At 36.9% G+C, this 17,134-nt stretch overlaps 1 protein-coding gene across 2 annotated transcripts; it reads right to left on the bottom strand.

Moving 5' to 3' along the window:
- Nucleotides 1-2,191: 2,191 nt before the first annotated feature.
- RPS16 (ribosomal protein S16) lies at nt 2,192-7,745 on the bottom strand. 2 transcript variants are annotated; one of them, XM_026667689.2, is made up of 6 exons: nt 7,499-7,745; nt 7,344-7,396; nt 6,350-6,451; nt 5,492-5,588; nt 4,824-4,871; nt 2,192-2,402 (listed from the first exon to the last, which is right to left on the bottom strand). In XM_026667689.2, the coding sequence occupies exons 2-6, from the start codon at nt 7,389-7,391 to the stop codon at nt 2,257-2,259; spliced, it is 441 nt and encodes a 146-aa protein (XP_026523474.1). In that variant the 5' UTR covers nt 7,392-7,396; nt 7,499-7,745; the 3' UTR covers nt 2,192-2,256. The 2 variants fall into 2 exon arrangements, with proteins under 2 accessions (XP_026523474.1, XP_026523475.1); XM_026667690.2 differs by having other exon boundaries at nt 7,495-7,556.
- Between the last annotated feature and the right edge of the window lie 9,389 nt (nt 7,746-17,134).

The raw sequence follows: 17,134 nt of genomic DNA, 5'->3' as shown, positions 1-17,134 counted from the left end.
GGCAGCGCAGCCGACTATGCACATGACTGCGCAGTGGTGACAGTACTTGCCATTACAACCGCTGCTGTGATCCTGGCCCAGAAGGGTATCCCGCTTGTACACGCATGAGTGATGAGAGAGAAATGAGAAAATGATGAGAGGGAGAGAATGAGAGAAATGAGAGAAAAGGGGGAGAGAGGGAGGGAGAAAAATTAAAGAGCTGGAGGAAGAAAATGAGGGAAAAGAGAGGGAAACAAATGAGAGAAGGGGAGAGAGAAAAGGGGAGAAAAAAGAGAAATGAGAAAATGGAGGGAATGAGAGAGGAAAAGAGAAAAGGGGGAGAGGGAGAAAGAAATGAGAACTGGAGGGAAAGAATGAGAGAGGGAAAAGAGGGAAACAAATAAGAGAAGGGGAGAGAAAGAAAAAGAAAGGAAGTGGGAGAGGAAAGAGAAAGAAATGAGAGAAAGGGGAAGAGAGAAATGAGAAAATGATGGAGAGAATGAGAAGGGGGAGAGAGACCTATTTCCCATAGAAAACACAGGGAGCCACAAAACCTGGGTAGGCTTGGCTAGGGGACATGTGACTGGGTGGGAGTGAAGTTAAGTTGGCCATGCCCACCCAGGTTTTGTGGCTCGCAGTGTTGTCTTTTCTGTGAGAAACTGGTCCAAATGGCTTTTTGGGTGTTTTAAGGTTGCAGGCCCCTACATTACACTTAAAAACATATACAAACATACAGCATACAAATGTATACACATAAATATTCCCAGAACACTGAGATTATTAATTTTTCTTTTCAGATTGATAGGAAGTGTTCTGGAATGTGGCAGAATTCTATTGTCAGTAGTTAGGAAACAACCATATGGAAGTAGAAAAGCCCACTGCTTAAGATGGAAAATTATTTAGGAAAATGTGAAACCAAATAAATGAGGCACTTTAGTTCCATAATCACTAGTAATTTTTCTCAAACAGAAAATTATTCTCCCTTTTACAATAGACTAGGACGGTTGAGAAATCAATTCTGGTTATGGATATATGACGTTTTGTCTCCAACTAAGAATTCTCTTAAATATCACTATCTTCCCACAAGCTCTAATGCAGGGGTTCCCAACCTGGGGTGCGAGACGATATTCCAGGGGGTGCGAGAAAAGTCCAGGTAAATAATAGGATATTGGCTATATGTTGTCATTTTTATTTATTATGCAGTGGATTAACTTTGTTTTCATTTTAGAGTTAAGTATCGTTATTTAGTGGCCGTCACATACATAGCTGAAAAGATTCAATCCTACCATATATTTAACGCGTTCAGTAGTTCCTAAAGTCTAAATTTCAGAGGGTGTGAGGTTCGAGTGAAATTTCTTTAGGGGTGCGGGGCGGAAAAAAAGGTTGGGAACCACTGCTCTAATGAATTGACATCTGTGTTGTTTTTACTAAATTTGAAGCATTTTTCTATTGCTTTCTTCCAGGATTTTTCTTCCAATAAAGTCTTCAGCTCAAAGATTTCTTTATGATCTCTCATTCAAATATTAATCGGGCCTAGCCTCATTTAACTTTTCAAAATCAGAGTCCTTTACAATGATTAGGCTATCAAAGGAACTATAGAAAACGATGAAAATGGTATTTGGAATATCTATATCGAATCTATATATCTATATCTATATATATAGAGAGAGAAAATTTGCGAGTTTAAATATTGGTTTTTTCATTTCAGAGGGAATTATAGGCAGAACCGAGAACTTTGTGTGCACCACAAAGCTGTGTTAACATTAGATATTTCTGTAATTTGAAAATAAATTATACAAACAAAACTTAGTAATTCTAATTATAAGAATTACTATGTTACTACTGTCTCCAGAATTCCACATATATGCTTTGTTAGACTGCATTAAAAATATTTACTATTTTTAGGATCACAATCTACAGCATCCACTGAATGGAGGACTTTGCTCCTGCAAGTTTTGAGAAAAGCCTATGTAGCTGTAGTTAAGCCAAAGAAACTGAAATAGGGCAAACTTCTTATTCACACCAGATAGAATTGTTTACTGTATTTTTATACCCAATTTACTGTATTTTAATGGAACTATGTCTAATTAAGTTATAATTCATGTTGAGTAAACCTTTAAGACCGCACTAAAAGACAGAAGCTGAAATAAGCTAATAAAATTTTAAAACTGACTCTTAAGCATTCCCGAAACATCACAAAAACAGACTGAAATATAGTTCTCAGAAACAAGTTATTTATTAAATTTTATCCTTTATTTCAAATAGACAAAAAAGGTTTTAACGATAGGATTTTTGATAACGTGCACGAGCACCAGGTCCACCGAACTTCTTGGACTCACAACGTCGAGGATCAGCAACTAACAAGGTCCTATCATACTGGATGAGGATATCCTTTATTTCCTTCTTAGAAGCTTCATCGACATCTTGAGAAAAATAAAACAACTGTATTAGACTTTGAAGCTATTGTTATAATCAATCCTATAACATTGCTCAGAAATGGTAACTTACAGGAAGCATCAAGAAATAAAATCTTTTAAGCAGCACTTAATTTATATGGTCAATATTGGCTTAAATATACATGAGTAAGATGAACAAGGCTTCTGGTTTGAAGTCTCTTCAGCGACAGACAGAAATCCGCGATCGTGCGCGGTTTCGGTCTGGGCTTGCCGCTGGAGCGCCCCGAGCTGGCTGGTTTCAGGGCTAAGCCACCCTGTAGAGGTGGTGAAGAGGGGGGAGACCGCCAGCAGGGTTGAGGAGAGCCGCATCTCTCCTCCTCAGCTGGCCATTACTCCCTTTCCCGAAGGCGGTTGCAGCGGTGGTCAGAAATGGCCACCACAAAGAAGAACTCGACCGGAAAAGAATGTGCAGGAGGAAGATAAGAAGTGAAAGTTTTGGCTGACCGGGTTAAATTGTAAAAGCAACAACTAAAGTACCCTGGAATTTAAACTTACAAAAAAATAACATCGCTCCCAAAGAAGAGTCGGAAGCAGCAAAGGAAAGTGAAAAGGGAAAGGGTTGGTTTTTTTTCTTCTTCTCTCTCCTTCCCTGTACTGACAACTAAGAGACTTAAATAAGAAATTGGAAAAATCCACTTTGACATCAATAGGCAATTAAGCTGAAAATAAAACAAAATGTCAAAGGGATAATAAAGATTTCTGGACACTAAAAAAAATTTTTTTCATAAGCAGGAAGGGAGAGAAAAAGAATAAGGGCAGGATCTGGAAGAGGGAGGACACTGCCTCGAATTAAAAAGAATCTACAGTAAAACTTCAACAAGACTTCTAAAAGATACATTTTAACTGAAACTTTGTAATTAAACAGTAACCCCAGGAAGAGAAAGTGAAAAAAAAGAGCAAAAAGAAACAGCTTGCGTGTATTTGGATTATTTGGTGATCTTTGGATTCTTGGTTATTACATTTGAATGACTAAAATTAATTGGGTGGTTGTTTAAAAATTTATACAATGGCACCACTTCTGCATGAATTGAAAATGGAACTTAAAAAGTACAAAGAAGATGCACAAGAAAAGGGAAGGGTTCTTTTGGCTTCATTTTTCAATTCTTAGTAATGGAGATTTGGAACTACGAGAAACAACAAGAAACGTCTGCAAAACAAGAAGACTGGGACAAAGAATAAGCCATCTTTAATGAACAAGTAATTTTATGTGGGGAAGAAAAAGGAAAGGGGGGAAAGAGAATGGAGAATTTAAGACTTAAAAAAACAACCAAGGAAAATAAAAATAATTCGAAAAATAAGTATAATACTGGAAAGCAACAGAAAAGGGGAATACAGAAGAGAGAAATAGAGGTAGAGAGACAAGGGGGTAAAAAGGGGAGAGAGAAGAAGAGAGGGAAAAAGGAAAAGAAAAGAAGTTACAAAGGTCGAGCAAGATATAGAGAAACAGGACCTATTTAGAGATAATGGGTGAAAATCTAACTGAAAAAGGGATTCTGTAAAGGTACATAAGATTGTATTGTTATATTAGTAATAGAAATAACTTTAGAAAATTGGAAACAATGTATGATTAAAATGAGAGATAAAATAGTTAGTGTAATTTAGTGAAATGTTTGTTAATAAAATAAGTGAAATAAAATAAATGAGAAAATTGAATTAGGAACGGGAACATTTTAATTAGTTAATGTTTTATAAAATATAAGTGAAGGGGGGGAATTAATTATGGAAAGCTTATAATTGTTCCCATAGAAGTATGAAATTTAATTGAAAAGTAATGTTAAGGAAGTTAAGACTTTAATGAATATTAATATTAATGATAGAATTGAATTGGAATGGAATGTGTTGTTTTAATTACATACATTTATAATTTTTTCTTTTTTTAAGAATATAGTGTGTATTTTAAGAATGTACCAAGCAGAATCCGAATGGAAGTTATGTATTATATTGAATGTTATAACTTTAGGGTATATATTGAAGCCTAAATAAGAGTTAAATGGATAAACTTAAAAGATATAAAGACGTCATACTCCAATCAGTAACTACAGGAGAAATTTTGTTTAATGAGAAAAGATAATAGATAATTGAAACAGGACAGACAAAAAATATAAATACAATGATTTGAATTGAGATGAGATAATTAAAATAAAATTGAGAAAATTAAAAGAGGGGAGAAGCTATGCAGAAAATGTAAAATAGTAATAAGATATGGGAATATAAAAATGAGCATGAGCCTGAATTTGTGTCTGTACGAAGAAATGTAACCCGGGATTACGCTACTTTCAAAAAATATGTTTTATTTGTATTTTTTTTCTCTTTGTGAAAACTCAAATAAAATTTACAAAAAAATAATAATGAAAAAATAGCAAAAAAATAAAGTGAATGAAAACTTACATTTCTGGTAATAAGCCACCAGTGCTTTGGAAATAGATTGCCGAATTGCTGTAGAAGAAATAAGTAAAATAAAACATCAAGTTGAAACAAAAATGCTGCACGTTGCTAGTAAAGGTTCAGTCAGATATATTAACTGTGGAGTCTTTGGAGCAATACTTTGGATTTATGTTAGTATTTATTTATTTGTATTTCACTTTTATTTTTACAAAAAAACTCAAGGTTGCAAACATATCTAACCAACCTTCTATTTTCCCCACAACAACCAGTGGGTTGGGTGGAGAGTGACTGGTCCAAAGTGACCCAGCTGGCTTTCAAGGCTAAAATTTCAAGCAGGAGTAGTAGTCTCCTGCTTTCTAGTCTGGCACTTTAATCTCTAGACCAAACTGGCTCTCTGATATCTATACGTATGTATAAACAATGATAAACACTAATAACTGCTACAGACCAAATCACGTACTACAATATAGCAGACTTCCTTAAACTTGTAAATCAGGTGGACCATCAATCAATCTAGCTAGGGACCAGTAAAACACATCTAGAAACATCCGGTTAGAAATTAATAAACTAACGCAGGTGATAACAGGTTTTACAAGTATACATGTTATATTTGGATAGCTGATACGTTTAATAATATACTTTTCTGCTTGTAAAATATGAGCTGCTCATACCGTATATCTGGGCCACATGACCACCACCCTTCACACGGACTCTTATGTCAACTCCTGCAAAGCGCTCTTTTCCCAAAAGAAGTACTGGTTCAAGCAGCTGGGAGACAAAAAGCATTTAGTCTTAAACAAGCTTCCCATTTAATGCAGAAATGTCTAAGTAAACATACATTAGATTTATAGAATACAGGCTTTCAGTATTCTTTGAATGTACTATTTTTACATCACCAAGTCAAATTATAGTAAATACTGCTTTCATCTAAGAAAACTTGTTTCTTGCCATCTTAACAATTATTTCATTATATTCCAACACAGTATCCTTAAATAACTCCTCCCAAGAGTTACAACTAATTTGCAATGAAATTACACAGAAATAGAACCATTTCATTTGCTTTCAATGCTTTACAGCAAGGGTCTTCAAACTTGTCAAGTTTAAGACTTATGGACTTAAACTCCCAGAATTCCTGAGCTAACATGACTGGAGGAGGAATTCTGGGAGTTGAAGTCCACAAGTCTTAAACTTGCCAAGTTTGAAGACCCCTGCTTTACAGCTTTCAATTACTATATTCCAGCACAAAAGCACTGTATACCAGGACTAAACAGTACTACTGACAGAAGTGAATCAAACAAACATCAATATAACTCTGGCCTAGTTCTCCAAAAATGCATGTAAAACATTGGAACCTTAATGACAATGCAAAGGATTCTGGGTAACAAAAGGCTTTTACAAAACTGCTAAGCTCAAACCCACTTCAATTTCACCAGAACTATAAATGTTTAAAGAGAAGAGGGGGGGGGAACTAAAGGAAACAATTATTAGTTAATACAAAATGTATTATACATACAAAGAAAATCACTTACTTTGTATTGGAGAGTTCTGGGTTCAATCATGTCCAGAGGCCGTCCATTCACCTTAATAAGCCCATTTCCTCTTTTGCAGTGAGCAACTGCCGTAGCAGTTTTCTAAATTGGGGTTGGTTTGGTAATAAAAATATTAGGCAAAGTTATACTCTTTAAGACAGATAAGCATTATCAGTACTGCATCAAGTATAAACATCCATAAATATTCTCTATACATATCACCATTAATTATCACTGTATCTTGCTATTGAAACCAATCAACTTTTATCAATCCCACTTTCACTTATTGCCATGAAGCAAGAAAGCTAAATTATAGGTGCAGTTGTCAATCAAGATAGAAAACTCAAAAAAGGAGTCCAGTGATTACAAGATGAGAATTTTTAGAGATAAATACGTTCTATTGCTGAGCCACTGAACTTATGCCAAACATTTATTATTTATTAAATGTATTTGCCGCCCATTTCGCCTTCAGGTGATTCTGGGTATTTGAATATGAACTGGTGGAAGAGCCTTGCCTATTCAGGATCTGGCCAGAATGGGTCCTCACGAAAGATAAGCGACCAATTCCTATGGTAGCAGTCATTTTGGTTAACGGCAAAGGATGACGGGAATTGTGGTGCCCTATTTTCAACCCTATATCCCGCAAGCAACCCCGCACCCAGAATAAAACTAACAGCTTATCCGCCTTTCCATCCCACGTGCCGCACTTAAAGCGCCGCACGCGGAATAGAGAAAGCGCCAAGGGAGCCCGTTTCCTTTCGCCGAGGTTTAGGCCAAATCCCGCCACTCAAGTGGGAAAACGTGGCTGTGGAGGAGTGGCATTGCGCGCACAGAAAATGAGAAACGAGGGATACTTTTCAGCGCCGGAAAGCCGGCCGGGCCAAGACAACTTTCGGGCAACAAGAACATCCCATTTCCCCTTCAATTTCTCGGCTTTTATGGCGGAAGAGGAGACACCGAGTTTGGCCCGTTCTAACAACCACGCGAGCCTCACCTTCCTGCCGAAAACCTGAACGCTCTGGAGGGGCCCCTTAGCCGGCATGGCGCCTGAAGGAGACAAAGACAAACCGACAGAGAAAGTGAGTGACCAGACAGAAACACCCCTCCCCCACGGCAAAGCTTGGACGAGCAAAAGCGACACCCACCCACCTTCTGCAAAAGCAGCCGCGAAAGAAGGAACAGGGTTTCCCGACTAACTTTTCCAGGGGCCGGCTCGGCCGAAAAAGCTTGACATCACTTCCGGAAGCGCGACGCCGCACTTTCCGGCAGCCGCTCTGGCTACTGTTTTGTCTTCCAGCTCTCGTTTCTGAGGGCGGGGGCGGCTTATCGGCGCTATCTTTCAGTGACTGAAAGGGAGTCAAGTCTGCATTCATTCCTCCTTTTGGCAGTTCCCCACCCCCCGGTTAAAGTATGCCTTTTAAGCATGAAGAGGTGGCTGTGAAGGATATGGATAGGTTGTACTCAGTTGGCTGAACCATCTATTAGGTAGTTGCACTTTAGCATATTACGTGTGGGAAGCCAACCGGTATGCTTAGCTTAGTTTCGGCGTCTTATGCAGACCCAGAAAACTTGTTTGAGAAGCCCGTGGCTTCACTAACCATGAGTAAACATTTGCGGAAATGCATGCTTCAAATCTAGGTGAATGTTAGAAGACCAGTATTGCCAAATTGAAGCCATCTGACCAGTTAACTTTGGCCCACTTTGTTAAGTTTAGTTATAATCACTTCGTATCTTCAGTGGTGTAGAGAAACAGATCCAGTCTCAATGTTATATACTGGTTTCATTTTTTGCCACAGTGACCAATTTACAATGTAGGCTTATATGGAAATTTTAATTAATTTTAATTAAAATTCATAACCATACAATGAATAACTTTGATGCCACTCCTCAGCAATTGAAAGATACATAACACAATAATGCAGTATACCTGTACATAGGTAGTCCTTGACTTATAACCATTCATTTAATAACCGGAGTATTAATAAGTATTTAAAAAAACAATCACAAATGTATGCTTCCCTATTTTTATAAGTTTATAAAACCATATCTGCAGAGGTGCAATCCTGTGTCATGCCCACCATAGCCACACCCACCATGCCCCCCAACCCATCCCTCCAAGGGCAAACCCAATCCTGATGTGGCCCTCAATGAAATTGAGTTTGACACCCCTGCTCTAGAGGTTCAAACCTAATTTCACACAATCAGATTCTAGCTCAAACTTACGTTCTGCCTTGAGGAGATTGTCTCCAGATGATGGAAATGCTAAATGAAAAACCCACAGGTTTTTATATCCCGCTCCTCCTTTTGATTATCTGTTTGAGATGATCAGAGATGATCAGAAGCTTGATTTTGTATTAGTTCCCCAACCTTTTCAGCTTTGTGAAGGGGGGGAGGCAGGGCTGGGATACGACAGGGTTAACTACCAGTTCAGGATTTACGAGCTTCCCTGCAGGCTACGAGCCGGGCGCCTGTAAATCATCATCAGCACATTGCGTGCAGAGAAGCAGCCTTTGAAACAACCCTCTTCTTGCTTTTTTTAACTGCAGCTGTGTCTCGTTCAGCAGCTGAAGTTGAAAAATCAGGAAATAAAAATCAGGTAAGAGCCCAGGTGGGTGCGTGGGCAAAAACATCAGCAGACAGAACCAGTTCTATGTCTGCTGCTCTTCAGAGCTACCCGTTCTACAGAGGTAGAACTGGTAGAAAGCCACCCTGGGGGAGGAGGGGGGAAGGTTCCGTGCACACACTCCACTCATGCAAATGGAGCACATACACAGTGGTTGCCTGCTCCTGCAAGTGGGGATGTGTGTGTGTTAGCTCACCTTCCATTTCCATGGCCCACTTCTGGGGTAGTGGGCCATGGCCCAGGTTTGGGGACTCCTGTTTTATGCTATTGTTGCAACTGGGAATTTTCCTAAAACAAAAATTACTGAACACTCAAATCTTTCTTTAAATTGTAAATATAAATACCGGTATTATAAATTATATTTGGTTATTTGAGACACCCTCTCTCTGTGATTACAGCTGATTGACTCATTCTATCTAGCTGAGAGGGATGCTTTTATTTATTTATTTGATTTGTCAATTGCTTACAAGATAATAGGTATAAGTATAAACATAATTATGAATACATGAAATGTATACATATAAGAAAAATAAAAAGAAACAATAGGACAGGGACGGTAGGCATGTTGGTGCGTTTATGCACACCCCCTACAGACCTCTTAGGAAAAGGGTGAGGTCAATAGTAGACAGTCTAAGGCCTTTTTTGACATGTTGCTTGCCTTAATGGACATTCCCCCGACAAAGTGAAATCAGCTCCCCCACCTCCTTATTTTCTGGAAGTTCTGCAGGACTAGGGGACTGGCGAGATGTTGAGATGGCTCCATTGCTGGTTGAATTGTCTGTATAAAATTGTGTGTATTATATATGACTGCCATGTTTATTTTTATTGTACATTGCCCAGAATTACTTCTGATGATATGGGTGACCATGTAAATTTGATTGATTGATTGATAAATATATAAATAAATCTTATAATCTCTCTATATAAGGGAGTCTTATATCTGATTCATTTTGATGTCTTCTATTGCACTGGAAGGGAAACTTGCATGAGCAATCTGTTGAATGTCTCTGCCCCTCCCTGAAATGGTTGAAAGAATGAACTCTGTAGTATATATTATTATTATGTTTCTCTTATTATTCTTGCTTTTAAAAATGTTATAGCAATTTATATTTTCTTCCTTCTGTCAGAAATAATATTGATTCACAAATTTTGTGTTATAGCTTGTAACATTAAGGTACAGATAGTTAAATGTATATACAGAAATCTGTATGTTAGGTGAACTGTGGACTGTTTACAATTATACAGCAACTTGAATGTTCTGTTTACACTTAATCATTTATAATTGAGCTTATTTTACTTTATATGTTAGTCATGAATCACAATAAATGAATTTTGAAAAGGCCACTAAATACTTTCAAGGACAACCAACTGAACAGAATCTATAATTACTGTATGCAGTTATGTAAAAAATATAGCATAAACCAAGCTGGAGTTTGTTGAAGCAACCACAATCACTGAAAAACATGAACATGATTACATGTTTATATGCAGGTGCCTCTTATGCACTTATTATTTTAATTTAGTGACTTGGCTCTTAATATTTAAATTGTTTATATTTTGCAGTTCTAATTAATCCCAGAGGTTACTGAAGCATCTTCAAAGTAATAGTGCTACTACTATATATTGGGTTTCTTTTGTTGTGTGGAATTAGGTGTAAGGAAATGAGGCATAGGAGACTCACTAGTTGATACCAAATTTACCCCTTAACATCATTTCAAGCTTTAAAAGGCCCTGAGAAAAGAGCCTGGATTGCAGTATACTAATACTGGTATAACAAGATTATCTGCTGTTGGGGGAACATTATTCACAGACTACAATGAGGATAAAGCTGTTTGTTTGGCAGGTGAGGCCACTATAATGTTTTTTTTTCCAAAAGAAAGTTTGAATGAATATACAGATATATGAAACTTGGTTGATGATATCATCATAGCATTATAGTCCATTTACCTACACTGCCTATTTCAAGAGAATGGATAGTTTTCTATGGGTATAACATCCTTTTCTAAAACTAGTTCAGTACTACTGAGATGATTCTTGCTATCATGTTACTCATTTCATCTGCTTGTGACAGGAAAAATCAAAAACAATTACACAAATACAGAATATGTGGAAATATGCTGAATTGAAGCTCCTTCAATTAGAAATAGGCCATGAGTTATAAGATGCTCCGGACTATAAGACGGACCTAACTTTTGGGGAGGAAAACAAGAAAAAAAAATCTGCCTCTTTTTTTTATTACTATAAACAGAAAGAGCAACATGTCCAAAATCCATATAGGCAGTGTGTTGTCTGGATTTTGAACATGTTGCTCTTTCTATTTATATTAATTTTCAAAAATCTGCCTCTGCCTCCCAGCATCCATCTGGTATTCATCTGGCCCATTCACCACCACCCGTTTGTGCTGCTACCATGGCCTGTTTACCCCAGCCTGTTCACCACCACTGCATCCTGTTTGCTGCCGCCACTGCAGCCCATTCACTGTGGCCCATTTGCCACTGCTGCCGCCATCGCCACAGCCCATTTGCCATGGTCTGTTTGCCACCACTGCCACCCATTTGCAGCTGCTGCAGCCCATTTGCTGTCGCCGCCGTGGTCCATTCTAGAATAGCTGATCGGCACTGCACCAACCCCCTTCCCCCCGCAATATTCGTTGTATAAGACGCACAGACATTTCCACCCATTTTTGGGGGAGGGGAAGTGCGTCTTATCCTCTGAAAAAAATGGTAAATCCAGATTGTTATGAGAATGATGCTACACAACTGCAGAGTCTGTAAAGAAATGGTCATATGTGGGCCCACATGAGAATATTCCAAAGACTCAAATCTTTAATCAAACCATAAGATTAGGGGAAAATAATTTTATTTGTGCAAGCAAAATATTTTTCTACTTATAATAATATAAAAGGCATTTCTGAATATTAATCATGGGAATAGGAATGTTTTATAGAGCAAGACAGAATGGCTAAATGTTTTAGACTAGGAGTGCAGAGAGCAAGGGTCAAGTCCATTTTCATTTGTGGAAACTGACTGGATAATGTTGGGCCAGTCATACACTCAGCACAAAATAATCATAAGGCACTGTAGAAGGAAATCCTCACATTTTAAAAGAATTAAAGTCTTAAAAGAAAGTGTGTGTGTGTGTGTATCTATCTATCTATCTATCTATCTATCTATCTATCTATCTATCTATCTATATATGTTATTCAGCTTTGTTTGGGTATTTTCCCACGTCATTATAGTTGTGCTTTTAAAGTTGTAGCAACGTTTCGGCAGAATCTCATCTGCCATCATCAGGCTTCTGTATTGTGTTCGTCTGTGAGTCGAATATATATTCGTAGATTTTCACGGGTACGGGTATGTAGGTCTAGGTGTGTTCGGGTCTTTTCCCGTGTGACCCGAACACACCTAGACCTACATACCTGTACCCATGAAAATCTCCGAATAAGCTCACAGACGAAAAGTACAAGCCAAACCAACAGGCCCCAGATGACCAGCCTAATAGAAGCCTGATGCATGGCAGCAAACAATGCGCAGCAATCTGCCAAGACGAAGAAGGCCAGCAGACTACACAGACAGACAACTTTTCTGCACAAAAAGCACAACTGACTCACAGACGACACACAAACCTGATGATGGCGATGAGATCTGCTAAAATAAAACTACAACTGAAAAACAACCACACTGAATAATATATATATATATATATATATATTGTGTGTGTGTGTGTGTGTGTGTGTGTGTGGTGTGTATGTGTGTGTGTGTGTGTGTGTGTGTGTGTATATATGAAATAAAATATTTTCCTTTATTCTTGTTAAACCTTATTGAAATAACAATCAAATGATACAAAAATAATAACTTGCATTCTGTATTGTGCCAAACAACATCTAAGATAGGGTGTCATTCTTCAATAACGATTTTGTTTGTTTAAGTCAATGAGTATGTACCAGAATCAATATATTCAACAAATGCAATAACTGTAATTGTATGATTGAGTGTTCAGATGAAGAAGAGCAATCAGGACATTAATTCTTTTAAAATGGTCAAAACCTCAAAGTAGACATGATACTAGATGCTGTGTATTTCAAGGATGTAGATAGCATACTTGAAATGCACAGAAATGAATGTCTCTAGAAACCTGGGTGGTTTGTTTTGTCTCTAGACCATGGATGTCCAACATTTTGGCTTGCCTAGGCCACATTGAGTGAAGAGGGGTTATCTTGGGCCACATATAAAATAAGTAATATAGTTAATGTATACAAATCACATAATATGTTAAAAGTTTGCAATCTTATGGAGCTGCATTACTAGCTATCCAGGCCCATATGGCCTGCAGGTTGGGCACACCTGTTCTACAAGCTTTCATCTGGACAAAAACATTCCTAAAACTTAACCCTCCCCATTCATGCTATTTTTTTAAATATTCCATTTAATCATGATCCTCAAAAAATCAAATTTTCATCTTATACTTAGAAACTCAACATAAGTTTCTGCTTTACAATTATACAGGGTTTTTAAAAAATCATTTGTTTGCCATCAGATTAATGATTAGGGCTATATTTTTGCTCATATTAGCTTTTTGCATTTACCCTGGCTCCTTGTCATACAAGTTGCTTTGTCCTGTCAGGACTGTCAGATAGAGAGATGAATATATTTAGTAACAGTGGCTTCCTGCCACATCTTTAGTCAGCATGAAAAAGAAACCATTAAAGTATGGGCTGTTTGTAAAGTAATGATGGGAAGTGGTGGTCTTTTGAGAACATGCCAGCGAAGACTTTGAAAGCAGGGGAAAAAAAATAGTTGGCTATGTCATATGCAATTAGATGCTTCGCAAATCTAATTGCTTATAAACATTACTTGTGAATAGCTTTTGTATCTTCTGTTTGTTAGGCAGAACTTAGCCATTTTAAAAAAATGAATTTGAAGTAGCATTTGGAGTGGATTTTTCTATGTTTATTCTTTGCTAGTGTGAAGTCTAAAAGAGAAATGTTGCTTCTTTTCTTTAACTACCATGTCTATGAGAAGCAACATATATTGTGTTCTTGAAAGGCTAATTGTTGTCTCACATAGTTATCTCAGTAGACTCACCTAGTCTAATAAACATATAAGCTTTAGGAGGGTAAGTGGTGAGCTGTAACATAATAGGAGGTATAATGTTAGGTCATATGTACAGATTGGACAGCAGATAAGGATGAATGGAAAAAGAGCTAAGAAGCCAGCACTGATCATTGTAAGGAAATATGGAATCGAGAAAGGAAGGGTTTTTTTATTTAAATTCTGATTAGGGATGCAGAGTATAACTGATGACATGTTCTATGGTTGTCAGACAATTGAGCAGTGAAAAGATAATATTGAAATATATTTCATACTTATTTGGGAATAAGCCTCATTGCATTTGGAACATATATCAATATGAATACAATAGGATTGAACTATAATGTAACTTGGTAGTTCTGTGTTAAGTATAAATGAAAAAAAAAACAAAGGAAGTAAAAGCTTGCATTATGCTGTCAGAGATTAAAGAAACAACATTAAAAGCCCAAAAAGGAAATGACAATGTGGTACCTATAATTATCTGAATGAAGCTTGATAATTGCTTCTGCTTGATCAAAATGTAATTCCAATGCATAGGAATCATTGGGCTCTGGTTTATACAAATAAATTGCAACTTCTGATGTTGGCACTAGAGGGCCTTGAATGCTGAAGAAAGATGCTAAATCTCCAAATGATTCAATGCTTTAGTCTGTACAGCAGAATTGTTGTTTTTAAAACACACACATACAGAGAAACACATTATATGAATCTTTTATGTAAGTTATGGTATTTGTGGAAAATTTTATTGGTGCATGTATCTTAGGAAAACCAATAGAACAGGTTTTTTTTAGAAAGAAATGGGTTTTACCAAATGCAACCAAGATTCTAATTTTTCTTCACCATCAATTTCAAACCGCAAAATTCTTATTAAAACCTTTAAAAGGAGCTATGAAGAGATTTGTCAATATTCTTAGGACTATTAAAGACATTTAGACTTGTAATCTTTCCACCTGAGGTAAAAATTCAAGGCCTTCCAGGGTTTACTCTAAATAATGGCAAGTCTGGAATAAGTGCTGTCAAAATGAAATTTTCCAGATCACCATTCCTGCCTCATTCCCCTCCCCTCTTTGTAGTGATTTCACAGCAGGATTAGTGGGCTTCCCCAGTCTTGTAATACTATTTATGTATTATATTTCTAAATTGTGCCAAAACCACAATTTTATGGTTAACATAAAGATATATTGAAAATATATTGTACAATAATGTAAGAGCTAATATAGCAATAGTATAGTTAAATTATCAGCAAATAAAATTGTATTTTATTAAAATCATTAAAAGTAAAATCATTTACAAAGTAATAATTTATTACTATTATTATTAATAGATCAGCAGTTCTAACAGCTGTTAAAATAATTTTTGAAAAACATAGTTTTTAAAAACCTCTGAGAATACAAAAAATGTGTTCAGTTAATACTGAAAGCATGATAATGTAGACACTAGGTAAGCATTGCTGGGTGTCATTTATAAGCAGAGAGCTTGCTTATAAATAAGCCTTGTGACTTATGTACTTGTCCTCAATGTCACTATGCAATATGAAAGTTAAATCTGCATTATGATGTCAAAATTCACTTGCTTGTTTGCCGTGTAGTGCATATCTATATCTGCCTCATATGCACTAGTTGTTTAGAAAAGTAAGTTAATAACACATAATTGCCAGGATGGGAAGGTGAGTTAGGGAAAACAAGCTGAGGGTGCTCTGACCTGGGAAGGAAGAAGAATATTTTCAGTTCCTAATCAACTGCAAGAGATTGACAATCACTTGATACAAGGAGAGAGTGGGTTTCCTTCCTATTCAGGGGTCTGGCTAAATGGGAACCAGCAATTTAGGTCTCCCTCTGTTCTTTTCTGCCTTTGTGCTCCTCCATTGAGTTCATGCATATTGTAACTTATCTTGCATTGAGCTTCTAGGCACAGGTGTCAAACTTGATTGCGTCATGTGACGTTTTTGCCTTTGCGGAGCTGGGGAGGGCGTGGCCTGCATATGATGCATCCGGGTGGGCTGCCAGTTTGACACACCTCTGTATCTAGGGTAAGAAACTGATCAGAACTGCAGGAAAGAGGGGCAGTTGAGGCTTTCTGAGATTGTGAAGAAGAGAAAGGGGAAGGAGTATCTTAGTGCAAGTCACCTAATACCATAGGAGAACAGAGTCCCATCCTACCTAAACTATAGAAAAACAGCTACATTTAGCCTACACGTTTTCCTAGAAATAAATACCACGGCATATCATGGACCTTTTCCTAAGGAGATCTTGGAGTCAGAAATTTTGTCAAAACCAATTCTTACATCCATGAGGTAATACTATTCCTTCACATAGCCTTTCCCCCAAACCATTTAACATTTCAAAGTCAACATTTTAAACTCCCTTAGAATTTGCTTAGTTTTATTCTTGGTATTTTCCATCATTTTGTTAGGTTTTTTTTTTTTTTGGTTAATCATATTTGATTGTTTATTATTCATTGTAGAAAATGGCTTCATTTATTCATCAAGTTAAGCATAAGACAACCATTAGTTGTGTTGACTATCAGCAGACACATTTCATGCTAAATTGCACTGTAAGATATTTGGTTGGGTTTGGGCTTTGAGCCCACTACTGTTTACATGTCTGATATTCCATGGGCTCAAACGAGTACAAAACTATGTTTACTTAACTATGATTTCCTGAATAAGTTACAATTGGTAACATTCACACAAATGCTTAGCCAAGAAATAACATAGAATGTTGGACTTAATTGATTCTTGAATCATCTTGTGCTTTTATTTTTATTTTGTAATAATGCAACATGATGCATAAATCCAAATTATATAAAATGTCTATGTCATTACTGGTGAAGAGAGAAAATTTCAGGTAGTGATATTTAACATGATAAGCCTGAGAATTTGATGACCTCATAGAATAAACTTTAAATTCTAGAATTATTGCTGTCTCCCAACAAAAAAATCTTGTTGCTAAATGTTCCTTTTTAAAGCTGCCTTATCCAGGTCTTTTGAATTTAGCCACCTAATTGAGTAGAGAGATTCTGTATCAGCAGTGGAACAAACTACTTCCTCTTCTGGGAGGATTTAAATGAAAA

This window comes from Notechis scutatus, chromosome 6 (assembly GCF_049901735.1).
Source record: "Notechis scutatus isolate UNSWTSFEM ecotype Mainland chromosome 6, rNotScu1.2, whole genome shotgun sequence".
In the NCBI taxonomy this organism is placed as follows: domain Eukaryota; kingdom Metazoa; phylum Chordata; class Lepidosauria; order Squamata; family Elapidae; genus Notechis; species Notechis scutatus.
This window is presented reverse-complemented; position numbering and strand designations above follow the sequence as displayed.

Coding starts and splice junctions, on each gene's coding strand:
- RPS16 (XM_026667689.2), bottom strand. CDS start 7,391: ATGCCGGCTAAGGGGCCCCTCCAGAGCGTTCAGGTTTTCGGCAGGAAG. Junction 6,452..7,343: donor TTCAGGTTTTCGGCAGGAAG/GTGAGGCTCGCG, acceptor ACCCCAATTTAG/AAAACTGCTACGGCAGTTGC. Junction 4,872..5,491: donor TCATGTGGCCCAGATATACG/GTATGAGCAGCT, acceptor TTTCTTCTACAG/CAATTCGGCAATCTATTTCC.